This window comes from Staurois parvus, unplaced genomic scaffold (genome assembly GCF_062004578.1).
Source record: "Staurois parvus isolate SC_StPar_1 unplaced genomic scaffold, SC_StPar_1.0 ptg000634l, whole genome shotgun sequence".
Lineage (NCBI taxonomy): Eukaryota > Metazoa > Chordata > Amphibia > Anura > Ranidae > Staurois > Staurois parvus.
In genome coordinates, this window is record NW_028318430.1 from 16,753,877 (window position 1) to 16,768,667 (window position 14,791).

The 14,791-nt window shown below is 42.5% G+C and overlaps 1 protein-coding gene across 2 annotated transcripts in view; it reads left to right on the forward strand.

The window, feature by feature from the left end:
- Window positions 1-1,885: 1,885 nt before the first annotated feature.
- Window positions 1,886-14,791, forward strand: part of ARGLU1 (arginine and glutamate rich 1) — a 31,702-nt gene continuing 18,796 nt past the window's right edge. The window contains exon 1 of one of the 2 annotated variants that reach the window (XM_089693606.1): window positions 1,886-2,332. In XM_089693606.1, the coding sequence (XP_089549732.1) occupies window positions 2,010-2,332 (323 nt within the window). In that variant the 5' untranslated portion in view covers window positions 1,886-2,009. The remainder of the gene's footprint in view (window positions 2,333-14,791) is intronic. The other variant, XM_089693605.1, reaches the window with a different exon arrangement.

The window sequence follows — 14,791 nt, forward strand, 5'->3', positions numbered from 1 at the left end:
GCCATGTGTTCTACTGGGGATATATCCCACGACTTCCTGTCCCATAGCCAAAACAGGAAGTTAGAGGAAATTTCTCCAGTCAGGGAATCTCTGGGTGTCACCAGAGTCCCCATTGGAAGATCTCCACTCTATTAACCGCTTGCAGATTGCCCCACTTAGAGTTGATTCACACATGTGCGGTGCGGATTGAAGCTCAGGTTTCATAGCTAATTGATACAGTAGTTGTTCAGCGGTTCACGTCAGGTTTACATCAGGTTCAGGAAAGGTTTAACTCTCACGATTATCCTGTTCACACATATGCAGTTTAGAGACGGTTCCCATAGAAGTCAATATCCTGTAATCCGCACCTGAACCGGACTACACTGCTCAGAAATAATACAGGACTCTTTTTCAAACTGCACTGTATTCGTCAGTGCACCGGACATATATGAACAGGCACCATAGGAAGCAATATTTTTTCACATGTAATGCGGATTGGACACGGTTCAAACCGCATTCAATCTGCATATATGTGAACTGGCACTTACATCTATGGCTGCAGGGCAGCTGGTCTGAACTGAATCACATACCTAGTACGTGATCTCCTTTTCCGAGTTGGGGGTGCGCGTGTGCCAACTTCCCCAGCTGTGCTGTGATTTGGGACAACACAAGCCGATCAGCGGATCCCAGCCAATGACTTATGGCTGGGACCTGCTGATCAGCTCAGTGAATCACAAAACAGAGCCCAGTGTTGTTTATCAACACTGAGAAATGATCTTGCTGTTTTGTTTTTTTTTTCCTGCAAAGCAGGAAAATAAACACAAATTGCTTGGTAAAAGCAGCACACAGTAGACACATTACACATTGTCATGCACACAGAGGATAACCCCTTCCCAGCCAGTGTCATTAGTACAGTGTTAATGTATAGTATTAGCACTGATCACTGTATTAGTGTCACTATTGGTGTCAGTGTCAGTTAGTGCACCCCCCAGCCAGCATCAGCTAGCGTCAGATTGCCTGCCACACTTTCACAGTCCCACAATAAGTCACTGATCACTACCATTACTAGTATAAAAAAAAATTCCAGTATCTATATGCTAGTTTGTAGACGCTATAACTTTCACACATCAATATACGCTTTTTGGGATTTTTCTTTACCAAAGACATGTAGCAGAATACATTTTAGCCTAAACTTATGAAGAAATTAGATTTTTTTTAATTTTATGAGATATGTTTTATAGCAAAAAGGTTTTTTTTTCAAAACTTTTGGGCTTTTTTCATTTATATAATACAAATAAAAATCCAAGTGGTGATCAATTACCACCAAAAGAAAGGTATGTTTGTGTGAAAAAAATGATATAAATTTAGTTTGCCTATAGTGTTGCATGACCGTGCAATTGTCAGGTAAAGTAGTGCAGTGCCAAATAGCAAAAAAAAAAGGTCTGGTTATGAAGGGGGTAAACTCTTTTAGAGGGTAAGTGGTTAATATTCTAAGGACAACCCAAAATCAGGGAATTTCTTTCACTTTTGATGATAATAGTATACAGAATAGAGAGGGTGAATCTCCCTAACATGGGCACAGACTGCAATAATAACTTGACAAGGGATCCAATCTTTCTCCAATAAAAACAACTTATGCCTTTTCAGTTCTATTTTAAGTTCTCCAAAGACTAATAATGATGAATGTTGGCATTGAGTGGCCAGTAGACAAGCTAGAGGATGAATTGCTAATCACATCCAGAGACATCCCAGTTCTGGGCTTCTGACTACTGTTACATAACTGAGCCGTAATCACACGGCAACTCAGCTGTGTGACTGCGCATGTGCGCTCCCTCCACCTGTGTGGAAGTCGCGTCGCCCAGTGCATTGTGGGACGTTCGGAGCATGCTCGCTGGACGTGTCCTGTTGCATTGTGGGTGCTAGGTACAGTGGCGCAGGACTGGAGGGTCGGCCATCTTGTCTCCGTCCCTTAGTTTCTACCACCAGGCCGCCGCTCCTTGCCGACTGTGTGGCCCCGGCAGTGCTGAGCCATGGGCCGCTCCCGAAGTCGGAGCTCTTCCCGCTCCAAGCACGCCAAGAGTAGCAAACACAACAAGAAGCGGAGCCGGTCCCGGGAGAAGGAGCGAGTGAGGAAGCGCTCAAAGTCCCGGGAGAGTAAGAGGAACAGGCGGCGGGAATCTCGCTCCAGGTCTCGCTCCAACACGGCTTCCAGGAGGGAGCGGGAGAGACCCGCTACTCCGCCGGACCGCATCGATATTTTCGGGCGGACGGTCAGCAAGAGGAGCAGCGTGGATGAGAAGCAGAAGAGGGAGGATGAGGAGAAGAAGATGGAGTATGAACGCCAGAGGCGGATGTGAGTGCTAGGCCGCAACGGGGATCACACACACCAGAGGGCCTCCTTTACATGGAAAGGTCTCATCTAGAAGGTTCCCATATCAACCCCGACCAATCCAGGAACTGTGCCCACAATATCTGGAGGGGGATCCCTGGGAAGATAGGACTAAGGCCACAACAGGGATCACACATGACTGGGCCTCCTATACATGGGGGAAGGATGATCTGACTTAGGATCCCTTATCAACCCTTACCAATCCAGGAACTGTGCCCACAATATCTGGAGGGGGATCCCTGGGAAGAAAGGACTAAGGCCACAACAGGGATCACACATGACTGGTCCTCCTATACATGTGGAAGGATGTTCTGACTTAGGTTCCCCTATCAACCCTGACCTATCCAGGAACTGTACGCCTTAATATCTGGAGGGGGATCCCTGGGAAGATAGGACTAGGCCACAACAGGGATCACACATGACTGGTCCTTCTATACATGGGGGAAGGATGATCTGACTTAGGATCCCTTATCAACCCTGACCAATCCAGGAACTGTGCCCCTTAATATCTGGAGGGGGATCCCTGGGAAGATAGGACTAAGGCCACAACAGGGATCACACATGACTGGGCCTCCTACACATGGGGGAAGGATGTTCTGACTTAGGTTCCCCTATCAACCCCGACCAATCCAGGAACTGTGCCCACAATATCTGGAGGGGGATCCCTGTGAAGGTAGGAGTAGGCCACAGCAGGGACTATACATGACTGTGCCCTCTATACATGCAAGAATGATCTGACATAGAAGGTTCCAAAATCAATCCCAACCAATACAGAAACTGTGCTCCAACAGCTGGAGGGTGTGAGGTCCTGGGTAGATAGGACTAGGCTGCTGCAGGGATGTCAGTAGTGTGAAGCCAATAGCAGATAACATATTAGTGGGCTTCTGATATATACATTTGGGAAGGATGATGTGATATGGAAGCTTCTGGTAACAAGCTGGACAAGTACACAACCTGTGGCCCAAACCACCTGGAGGGGGATCTATGAGAAGAAAGGATTATGCTGCAGCAGTGATCACATATGAGTGGGTCCCCTATTCAGGAGGAAGATGCAGTGATATAAAAGGTTCCCATAACAAACGGCACTGATACAGGAGCTGTGCCCCATAACAACTGAAGGGGGGGTCCCTGGGCAGATGGGACTAGGCCGCAGCAGGGATCACACAGTGGCCCCCTATACATGGAAAAGGATGATGTGATATATAGGCTCCCATAACAACCCCAACCAATACAGGAACTGTTTCTGATAACTGGAGAGTGAGAAGATAGGACTAGGCTACAGCAGGAATCACACATGAGTTGGCTCCCCCTATACATGGGAAAGATGCTCTGATCTATAAGTTCGCATAACAACCTGGGTCAATCCTGGAACTGTGCCCCATAACAGTTACAGGTTGGGATTCCTGGCCAGATGGGAGTAGGCCACAGTAGGGATGTTAGTAGTGTGTAACCAATAGCAGATCATGATGAGTGGGACTCCTAGACATACTTTGGGAAAGATGATTTGATATAGAAAGTTCTAATAACCTGGACCAATACAGGAACTGTGCCCTGCTACAGCTGGAGGGAGGGATCCCTGGGCAGGTTGGACTAGGAGGCAGCAGGAATCGCTCATGAATTGCCCCTATAAATGTTCTATTTATTCCCATAATAACCTGGAACAAAACAGGAATAGTGCCCCATTACAGCTGGAGAGTGGAAATTCTGGGTAGACACATCATGGATGTCAATAGCAGATTGCAGATGAGTGGGCCTCCTAAACATACATGGGGAAGGATGATCTGATATAGACGGTTCTCGTAACAACTTGGACCAGTACAGGAACTGTGCCCTACTGTCAATAGAGGGCAACCAGTGTATTTTTACCAAAGATGTGTGGGCCTATTAGATATGTGGGGAAAACTGCTCTACACATAGAAGGTTCTCATAACAATAAAAGTGTTAGAGCTGGACCAATACAGTGTGCCCATTACAGCTAGAGGGTGGGAATGCCCAGGAAGATTGGACTAGGCCTCAACAAGGATTGTCAGTAGTTGCCAGCTGATAGATCATAGATGACAGTGGGCCTCCTAGACATGCATGGGGAAGGATGCTTTGATACAGACTGTCCTTATAACAGCCTGGATCAATACAGAAACTGTGCTCCATTACAGCTGGAGGTGGAATCCCTGGGCAGATGGGACTAAGCTGCAGCAGGGATGTCAGTAGTCTGAAACCAATAGCAGATCACATATAATTTGGACTCTTACCCTAAGTTCACTTCTGTGCCGCTGCGGATCCGTACAGAAATCTGTGCAGCCGCACCTCCCGCACAGAGAAATGCAGACCCGCGGGCTGGTGCCAATAGTTCTAATGGGACGCTGCCTGCACTGGAAAACGCAGCTGTACTGGGAACTGAGGTTTCCGTGCAGGCTGCGTTTTTGGAAGAAGTGCAGGGATTTTTTTCTCTGTGTGTCACTGGCACGGGAGTCCATTCAAATGAATGGGCTCTCGTACCCGTGCAAAACATGGCCCGCACGGTCGCATAGATGTGAACCAGGGGTTAGGTCTCATGTACACTGCAGCTGCTAAACTAATGTTTAGGGCAGTTGGGCATTTTTTTTTCTCAAGCCCCCTGAACTCTTGGTTTTCCTGTGTGTCCATATACACACAGCTGTTTAGAGGCATTTACACGCAGCTGAGTATACTGGCATTTCTCTGAAAGCACAAAAACTGTGTTCAGGACAAGAGTTTACTGGCATTTAAAACAACAAATGCTCATAAAGTTGTCTAAGCTCCCCTAAATGCAAGGTGAATTTAGCACTTCAGCATTTATTCATTTCAATGCCCAGAATAAATTAAAATGAAACAATCACCCAAACACTGCTAAACTGTTAGACTGGTTTAAAAAAAATGCAGCTTAGAAAAGTTTTAAACGCTGACTTCTCCTGTCAGGAGAAACAGCATTTACAATAAAGCTGTGTACATGAGGCCTACATAGAGAAGGATGCTTTGATGTAGAAGGCTCTCATTGCAGTTATTTAAACTTCTGGAGCCGGACCAGTACAGTGCTCCATTACAACCGGGGTGGAAAGCCTCAGCAAGATCAGACTAGCCTGGAGCAGGGACTTTCCCCCCCCCCCCCCCCCCCCCCACAGCTTATGCTGTTATTGGGTATTTTGACATGTACTTCATTGAATTAGGTAAGGTGTCATGATCACCTAAAAGTACTTGTACTGAGAGAAACCGAGATCTAGAGATTGTTGCATGCGATTTGTGTTTTTTCTTGGAAACATCAAACGTAATAATAAAAAGTCAACTCATCAAATAAAATATCCAATTGAGGTAAATTTGTGAGGTAAATACTGCAATACTGCAAAAAGAGAGAAATCCTTAGTCAATTTAATAAAAAAAATCTATTCATCTCATGGTACAGGCAGTTCATATTTTAGGAACGTACAAAGTAACAATGAAGGGAGCTCTGCACTAGCCAGAAAGTTACAAGTATACAATGTATCATTGTGGCAATGTTCTGCCCTGAGCTCAGGAATGTAAATAAATTCTAACATTTCACCAGGAGATTGTTCTGTGAATGAACGCAGTGTTAGCCTGTGACAAAGTGTGATACACAGCAAAAACAACTAGGTGTAAGTTATTATTATTATACAGGATTCATATAGTGCCAACAGTTTGCTCAGCGCTTTACAATATAACGGGAGACAATACAGTTCAATACAAGAGGGATAGGAGGGCCCTACTGTGGGGGATGGACTGGTTATAAGTGCTAAATATTGCAAAACATTAATTTTTTTTTTTTTTTTTACTGCTTTAACTATTGCAAGAAATACCACAAGTTATTTTAAGGCAAAAATGTATGCGGTATTTATCTCTTAGTGAGTCGACCCCACAGATAGCATTTTCAATAGGAGTTTAACAATTGCAAACTGTATGGCTTGCCTTGAGGGGCAGGGATGTGCAAATCATATATCCTCACACCTGGGACATGCAATTACGGCATTAGGCAGGTGGGTTTTTTACATTTAGCCCTGCTGCGGGCAAATGTTTACTTTGTGGTGTGTTTTTTTTTTTTTTTTTTTTTTTTCATGTCAGTTTTCAGTGTGATTGTCATAGGTGTTCTGCAGTTCAAGTGCAATGTAAATCTGTCTTCTAGCTACTTCTATGCAAAACTGCCTTCCAGACACTTTTATGTGAACAGTTATCTCAGAATGCCACTATACTGTATGCTGTGTGAGTTTGGATTGCAGGTTCTGGTTGTTTTCACTGGCACCTAAAACACAGTGTGGATTTACCACGTGATTTATCATGTGGCAGTCGTGGCAAACTACACAGCGTGAAGTTTGTTGCCCAAAAAGGAGCAGGAGCTTTTTTTTGGAAGCCAAGCTTTATAAGATGCAATAAATCGTGCAACAATCGCGGCAAAACTGGACTGCGTTTTAGGTGCCATTGAATAAAATGGCACTTGAACCTGCACTTTGCAATTGTAGTGCATTTTCCAGATGTGAATGGAGCCTCACGGACGGACACTGGAGCTTGATCTGGCTGCTCAGCATGCGCTTTGGACAGAGTACCCAAGTGCTTCCGTTTGCAAGAGTAACCTGAAGGAATTTTATTTTCCTCATTGGGGCCAGCGCCTCATTTACTCGCTTAACAGATGCGCTTCTGCTGAGCGTTGAGAGTCAACGCTCCCCTTTACCCCACACTGCAAGGTCTCTCCATTTTCTGCTATTTACGGGGGTTTGGTGCCGGGGACAGACAGGGAGGTGAGCAGAAGATAAACAGCGCAATTTTACAAGTAGTTTTTTTTTTTTTTTTAAATTTCCACACTCCTGAGGTGCACTTTGAGTCAGTTACTTGGTACAAAAGTGCTAGTTAGGTCAGAGGAAAGTCAGTCCTAATATGCGTTGTTCCTTGTCAGTGATTCTGAAACTAATAGAGCATTTGTATTGATATAACAGTCAGAAAATTAGCATTTTCAAAAGGAGTTCACCAGTGGCGAAAAGGCTGTGTATTTTCACAATACAGGTTCCCTTTTTCTCACCCTCACAATAAAATTTAGATTTGATGAATAGGCTGTACATTTGTGATGTTAAAATTTTAGTAATTAAGTAGTTTACATTTACTTGCACTCTCCCTTGTAGCCATGTCTAGCCACTTGTAGCTCAAGGAAAATCTAGCAATGCAAGAGATTTGTTGGCTTCATCCGGCAACCTCCAGCTTCAGTGCTCTGATGCAGTGACACTGACATACTTGATCTGCATGTTTACTTTAGGTCTGTAAAGCCCGGTATACACGCACTGAAATTCACCTGTTTCAACAAGATTCGATCAGTGTGCACAGCCAATTGCTGAAGAACTGATCTGTGTATTCTAACGGGGAAGTCCCTGCTGTCAGAATACAATTGCACAGAGTGGGAGATCACTTCATCAACATTGCTTGTGTTGGTGGGGGATCTGTGTTTTTTTTTTTTTTTTTTTTTTTCTTTTCAACTTGCTGGTTGAACAAAAAAAAAAAAAACTATAACCAACTTAACTCAGAAAGTACTGAAATCATTGTGTCTGCATATCAGCCAGATACTTGGCGTTTTCAGAAGGTTGGGGGTCAGCAGTGGCAGCCTCCATACTTTTTACTCCAAGCACAACTAAAGGCTCTTGTCTGACAGTCTAAACAAGTACAAGTTACTATGTGATTTAAGCTGGCGATGCATTAATCAGTATTTGGCCAGTCCTTGCTGAACTGGGCAAATTTTGATCAGTGTGTGGCCAGCCTAAACCAAAACTTAGCCTAGGTTTTATTGTAAAGTGCTGCGCAAACTGTTGGCGCTATATAAATCCTGTATAATAATAGGTTCACACTATTGTGGTCTGTGCATCCCTCATTTGCTTGGTCACAACAGCCTATTCATTTGAATGGAATGTTGTGCCCACATTTCCCACAACAAAAAGGTGCATGCACCTTTTTAAAAATGCTGCTGCAGGGAAACTGATGCATGGGGATGTCATTCGTAAGGAGCAGTGCGATTTGTCTGTATGTGGGAACATTTGTGATTCCAGCATCAGCAACCAGCCTGCAGACAAGTGTAGACTGAGCCTAAAGGCCCCTTTCACATGTGGACAGTTGGTTTCATCAGTTCAGTCACGTTTTGGCTGATGTTTCATTCAGTTTTTACATCCACTACCAATGGAAAAACGGACCATTTGTCCATTTACATCTGTTTTTTTCTCCGTTCCATTTATTTTAACTGAACAAAAATAGGGCTTTGATACATTTCAAAAAACAAATGTTGACAGGTTTGGTTGTAAACAGATGATCTGTTTACGTCCGTTTTTCCATAGAGATGCATTGATATCCATTTTTCTTCTGTTAGATGAAAAATAGTTGAATGGTTGACAGGTGTGAAAGGGTTCTTACTGTACCCAAATACCACAAACGGAAAACACAATTTAAATCATTTTTTAATATTAAAAAAAAAAACTCCCCCATCTATCCATGGTTTGATTTGTTGAGAAATTACTTTAAAAAACACCCCCTTTTTCAGCATGGGATTATTGTCAGCGGCTATAGCTGCTAACAATAATCATGTTGTTCTCCCAGCATGAACGGCTCCTCATGGATCCCCCCTATGGTTGCAGGAAAAAAAAAATCACATCTATGGCCTGCCTTTGGGACTCTGGGCTTCAGCGAAATGGCAGCCTCCAGCAAGAAGAAACGGGAGTAATGCTGGAGGCAATTTACAGCACACACTAATTTTGGTAGCACAATTATTCATGTGGAATGTATGTTCCTTGCTAAAGAAAATTATTTTTTATCAAGTTGTTATGTGTAAAGTTCCGCTTTAACGTTTTTAGAAGTAAATCTGAATTTTTGTACAGTGTTCAGCTGCTATTTACTTGCTCTTTATTCCTATTTTTTAATGCAGATTTATATATTTTCTAAAATCTTAATTTTTGGCAGTCATCTAGACCCACAAATGAAATTTTACCTGCAAGTGTATTTGCATATCTGTCCATCCTAAGATTTAAAAAGGTCTAATAAAATGCACAACACTGTCTAGCAGGGCATAGTTTTTTTTTTTGTCATCTCTGCTTCATTTCAGCAACACTTACAGGTCTTGTTCTTGCCCACACCCTGTAACTGGAAATTGAAAGCAACACACTGAGGTTTATTTACTAAAGTTGGACGGTGCAAAATCTGATGTTGCTGTGCATAGAAACCAATCGCCTTCCAAGATTGTCAAAGCTTAAACAAGCTGAAGTTAGAAGCTGATTGGCTACCATGCACAGCTGCAACAGATTATAAGCGCACCAGTTTTAGTAAATCTCCCCCATAATTTATTTAACCACTTGCCCTCCTGAGGATTTACCCCCCTTAATGACCAGGCCTCTTGTTGCTACTCGGCGCTGCACTAATTCAACTGATAATTGTGCGGTCATGCAATGCTGCACCCAAACAAAATATACAACCTTTGATCACCTGTGTGCTTTTTTATTTTTTGCACTATAAACAAAAAAAGACCGAAAACTTTGAAGAAAAACAATATTTTTTACTTTAGGCTATACAATAGTAAACTCAGTTATTTATAAATTTAGGCCAAAATGTAGTCTGCTACATGTTTTTGGTAAAAAAAAAAAAAATCCCAAAAAGTGTATATTGATTGCTTTGTGTGAAAGTTATAGTGTCTACAAACTATGGTATAGATACTGCAATTTACGCCATTTTTTTTTTTTTTTTGCTATACAGTGCTGCACTAGTTTAACGGACAATTGCACAGTCATGCAATATGGTACATAAATGAACTTTGTCCTTTTTTTCACACAAATAGAGCTTTCTTTTGGTGGTATTTGATCACCTGTGCGCTTTTTATTTAGGGCGCTATAAACAAAAAATGGTTGAAGAAAAAAATGTTTTTTTGAAAAAATATTTTCTCTTTTCAGTCATAAAAAATATCCAAAAAACGAAAATTTCATCAAATTTAGGCCAAAATGTATTCTGCTACATGTTTTTGGTTAAAACAAATCCCAGTAAGTGTATATTTATTGCTCTGTGTGAAAGTTATAGCATCTACAAACTATGGTATAGATAATGGAATTTACACAGCTTTTACTTTCTGGCTGCTCATCACATTTCTTGAGGTGCTAAAATACCAGCATAGTACAAACACCCCCAAATTACCCCTTTTCAGAAAGTAGATACCCTAAGCTATCTGCATGTGGTACCCCTGTGCTCGGGAGAAGTAGCAGAATGTATTTTGGGGAGTCAATCCACATATACCCATGGCATGTGTGAGCAGTAAATCATTTAAGTGACAATTTTGTGTAAAAAAAATTTGGCATTGAAGTTAGACGTTTATGCCGCACATCATTCACTCTTCTAACCACCTGAAGACCAAGCCTTTTCTGACACTTTTTGTTCACATGAAAAAATATAAGTATTTTTACTAGGAAATTAATTTATACCCCCAAACATTATATATTTCTTTAAAGCAGACACCCTAGTGAATAAAATGGTGGGTGCTACAATTTTTATATGTCACATAGTACTCGCGCAGCGATTTTTCAAAAGCAAATTTAAAAAAAAATATCCAAAAACCGAAAATTTCATCAAATTTAGGCCAAAATGTATTCTGCTACATGTTTTTGGTTAAAACAAATCCCAGTAAGTAAGTTTTTTTTTTTTACTTTTAATGCATAAAAGCACAATATATTGGCCAATTATTTGGTAAAATATAAAAGCTGATGGTATGCCAAGTAAATAGATACCAAACATGAAATGATTTATAACTGCGCATGCCCCGTGCAATGGTGACAAACTGCATACATATTTAATATCAATAGGCAATGTTTTAAAAGCCTTTAAAAGCTACCATTTTAGATTTACAGAGAAGGTCTAGTGTTAGAATTACTGCTCTTGATCTGACGTTCACAGCAATACCTCACATGCATGGTGCAACCGCTGTTTACATACCGGCACAGGGTCAACACTCGCGCACACGTGTGTGTTATTTTTACACTCTTTTTCATTTCTTTTTTATCACTTGTAATGCTATCACAGGGAATGCAAATATCCCCTATAACTTCAATGGGCATTGTCACTTATTCTTTTTTGAGAAATCTGGGGTTTATCAGACTCTACATATCTGCTCTGCCCTTACATTATCTAATCAAACGAAGATTGCTATGATCAGATGCTTTCCCAATTTACAAATGGCGCTGTTTATATCCTGCAAAACTGAAGTGATGAAATGCTCGTAGCTTCCGATTTCTTAGACTATAGAGATGATTGGCACCATTCTGGTTTCTGATCAGTTCTATGGTCAGCTGGCATAAACACCGGCTGCATTCTCAGGTTCCCCCAATGGCACGGCACTGCCCTATAAGGCCATGGAAGCCAGAGGGGGAGGGGCGGGCATCATATCCCACTGCTTGTAAAAGCAATCCTACAGCTAATTAGCCACTAGGATTTCTTTTACATGAAAACCGACCGCTGGCTGAAAAAAATGATACCAGGATGATGCCTGCAGCTGTAGGCATCATCCTGGTATAACCATTCAAAGTCCAGGGATGTACCAGTACGTCGCTAATCTTTTTTTTGTATGCAGCCTGTGGACTGAATGAAAAAGAGAAGGAATCTCTGCCAGAAAAAGTGTGTGGTATGCCAACCATTAGAATATACTTGCCCTGCATCCACCCACTACTAATGGTGGCCACATATTAGGTTGCATGGTGCCACATGCACCAGTTCCAAGATTGTACAAATGTCTAAATGGTGGCTTGCTTGAATAAACATTGTCCACTTGCAATGGCCAAGTCAATCATCTGACCTGAATCCAATTGAGCATGCATTTCACTTGATGAAGACAAAACTGAAGGGAAAATGCCTCAAGAACAAGCAGGAACTGAAGACAGTTGCAGTAGAGGCCTGGCAGAGCATCACCAGGGATGAAACCCAGCGTCTGGTGATGTCTATGCGTTCCAGACTTCAGGCTGTAATTGACTGCAAAGGATTTGCAACCAAGTATTAAAAAGTGAAAGTTTGATTTATGATTATTCTGTCCCATTACTTTTGGTCCCTTAACAAGTGGGAGGCACATATGCAAACTGTTGTAATTCCTACACCGTTCACCTGATTTGGATGTAAATACCCTCAAATTGAAGCTGACAGTCTGCAGTTAAAGCACTTCTTGTTCGTTTCATTTCAAATCCATGGTGGTGGTTTATAGAGCCAAAAATTTTATAATTGTGTCGATGTCCCAATATTTATGAACCTGACTGTAAAATGCTTTGATCCACAATCAATGTATACAGATATTCCGTGAAAAACATCTTCAAAAAATCAAGGGGAGTAGTTAAATTTGCTATTTCCACCTGAATTTCGGGCTGGGCAGTGGATGGGGGAGGTACAGGTACTGCAGAATTTGTGGGCTGCCAATCGGGATTTGCAAGCACATCCGGAAGGATACTAGGGGCTCTATGGGCCTGTGTGCGAATTCTTGGTGGCTGCGGGGCAATACTTGTGCTCGCCACCGCACCAGCTTGTACTACACTTATGGGACTCGCCACATCACCAAGTGATACTGCAGTGCTGGTATGTGAAAGACCAGGATGTACTAGGCCGCTGGTGCTCGCCAGTTCACCAAAAGGTAGAGCGGCACTAGTACTGGCACTCTGCTGCATATGAGAGTCATCAAAATTTACCGACAAGTGCTAACCGAGATCAGGTCTGATTCTGCCAACACTGCAGTTTGTGTGAAATGTATTAAGTGACAGTGACCTACTGACACTGCACTTGCTGGGGGAGAAGGGGGGGGGAGCGTAGGGGCTAAACACAGGTGCCGCTGCTAATCCCGCTAACGCTGTGTTTTTGGGGACACTATACTAATGTGAACGCTGGTATAGTGCTGATCTGATCAAAGATATTGATCCGTTCAGACACTTTACTAGCAATGGAGGTTTATTGTATATGAGCGTGTTCCTGGCAATCGGGGGGTTAAATGTGATGACTGGTGTACTGATGGGCAATCTGATGCTATCTGGGAGGGGCGTGAAAACCACGGGAGTGCGAATCACACATGTGATTTTGCGCACCCGTGCTGCCCTGTAGCAGTATTTCTGCTATAGGGCGGTCAGGAAGCAGTTAAAGAAGCGGTTTGCGTTACGGCAGTGAGCTACTTTAACTGGCAATTGCGCGGTCATGCAACACTGCACCAAAATGACATTTACGTCCTTTTTTCCCACAAATTGAGCTTTCTTTCGGTGGTATTTGATCGCCTGTACTTTTTTATTTTTTTGCGCTATAAAAAAAAAGACAGACACTTTCGAGAAAAAAAAACAATATTTTGGACTTTTTGCTAAAAAAAACATGTCCAGTAAAAAAAAAAATGTTAAAATCAAATTTCGTCACAAATTTAGGCCAAAATGTATTCTGATCCATTTCTTTGCTAAACAAAAATCCCAATACGTGCAAATTAATTGGTTTACGTGAAAGTTATAGCGTTTACAAATGGCGGTGTATATATACTAGAATTTTATATATATATTAATGGCGGCGGCGATCAGTGACTTATGGCGGGACTGCGGCGGACATTCTGACTCTGGGGGGGGAACTGACTTGGGGTCACTGACATCCCCAGTGACACCAATATCGTTAGTGCAAAAAAAAAAAGACTGACCATGTACTAATGGCACTGGGGAGGAAGGGGTTAACATTTGAAGGCAATCGAAGGGTTAACTGTGTGAGGGGAGTGTTTCACTAGGGGGCAGAGGGTTTGTACCTCACAGTAACACACTGATCCGGAAAACTGACAGGGAGGAGAGCTGCAGTGTAAACACTGCAGCCACTGAAGCCGTGCTCCCTGTCAGTGATTGCCGGTAATCACCGGTCGGGACCCGGTGATTGACAAGCGCGATCGGCGGTGCGGGTAGGGCAGTTGCGCACCTCACACGTGCCCTCTACCCGAAATGCAAAATCACGTATATATACGTGATTTTGCGCAGCGGTGCTGCCCTGCCGCAGTATATGTACTGTGGCTGGTTGGCAGCCGGTTAAACAAGCCGATGTCCACTGTAGCTACAAGTTAAAGTGTATCTAAAGTCAAGCTTTTTTTTTTTTGTTTGTTTTAGTTATGGAGTCGTGACGGGTTAGATCCCTTGCCAGGTTTTATTGCTGTGTCCCTGTTGGGATCATACTCTTTCTGTTTGTCTTGGTAACCATTGTCACAGGCTGACACTGAGGGAAAAGCAAACACTTTTGACATGTTGGCAGAATAGAAATCTTCAAATGGGTACAGCTGTGTAAGGGGATTTACCTCACTTGTGAGGTTCTTTAACATCTTACTGTGTTTATAGGACAGGAAATTAAAGATATCTTACAAATGGGGTATAGGCAAAAAAGTGACAGTAGTTTTTAACCACCTCTGTCCAAAATAAT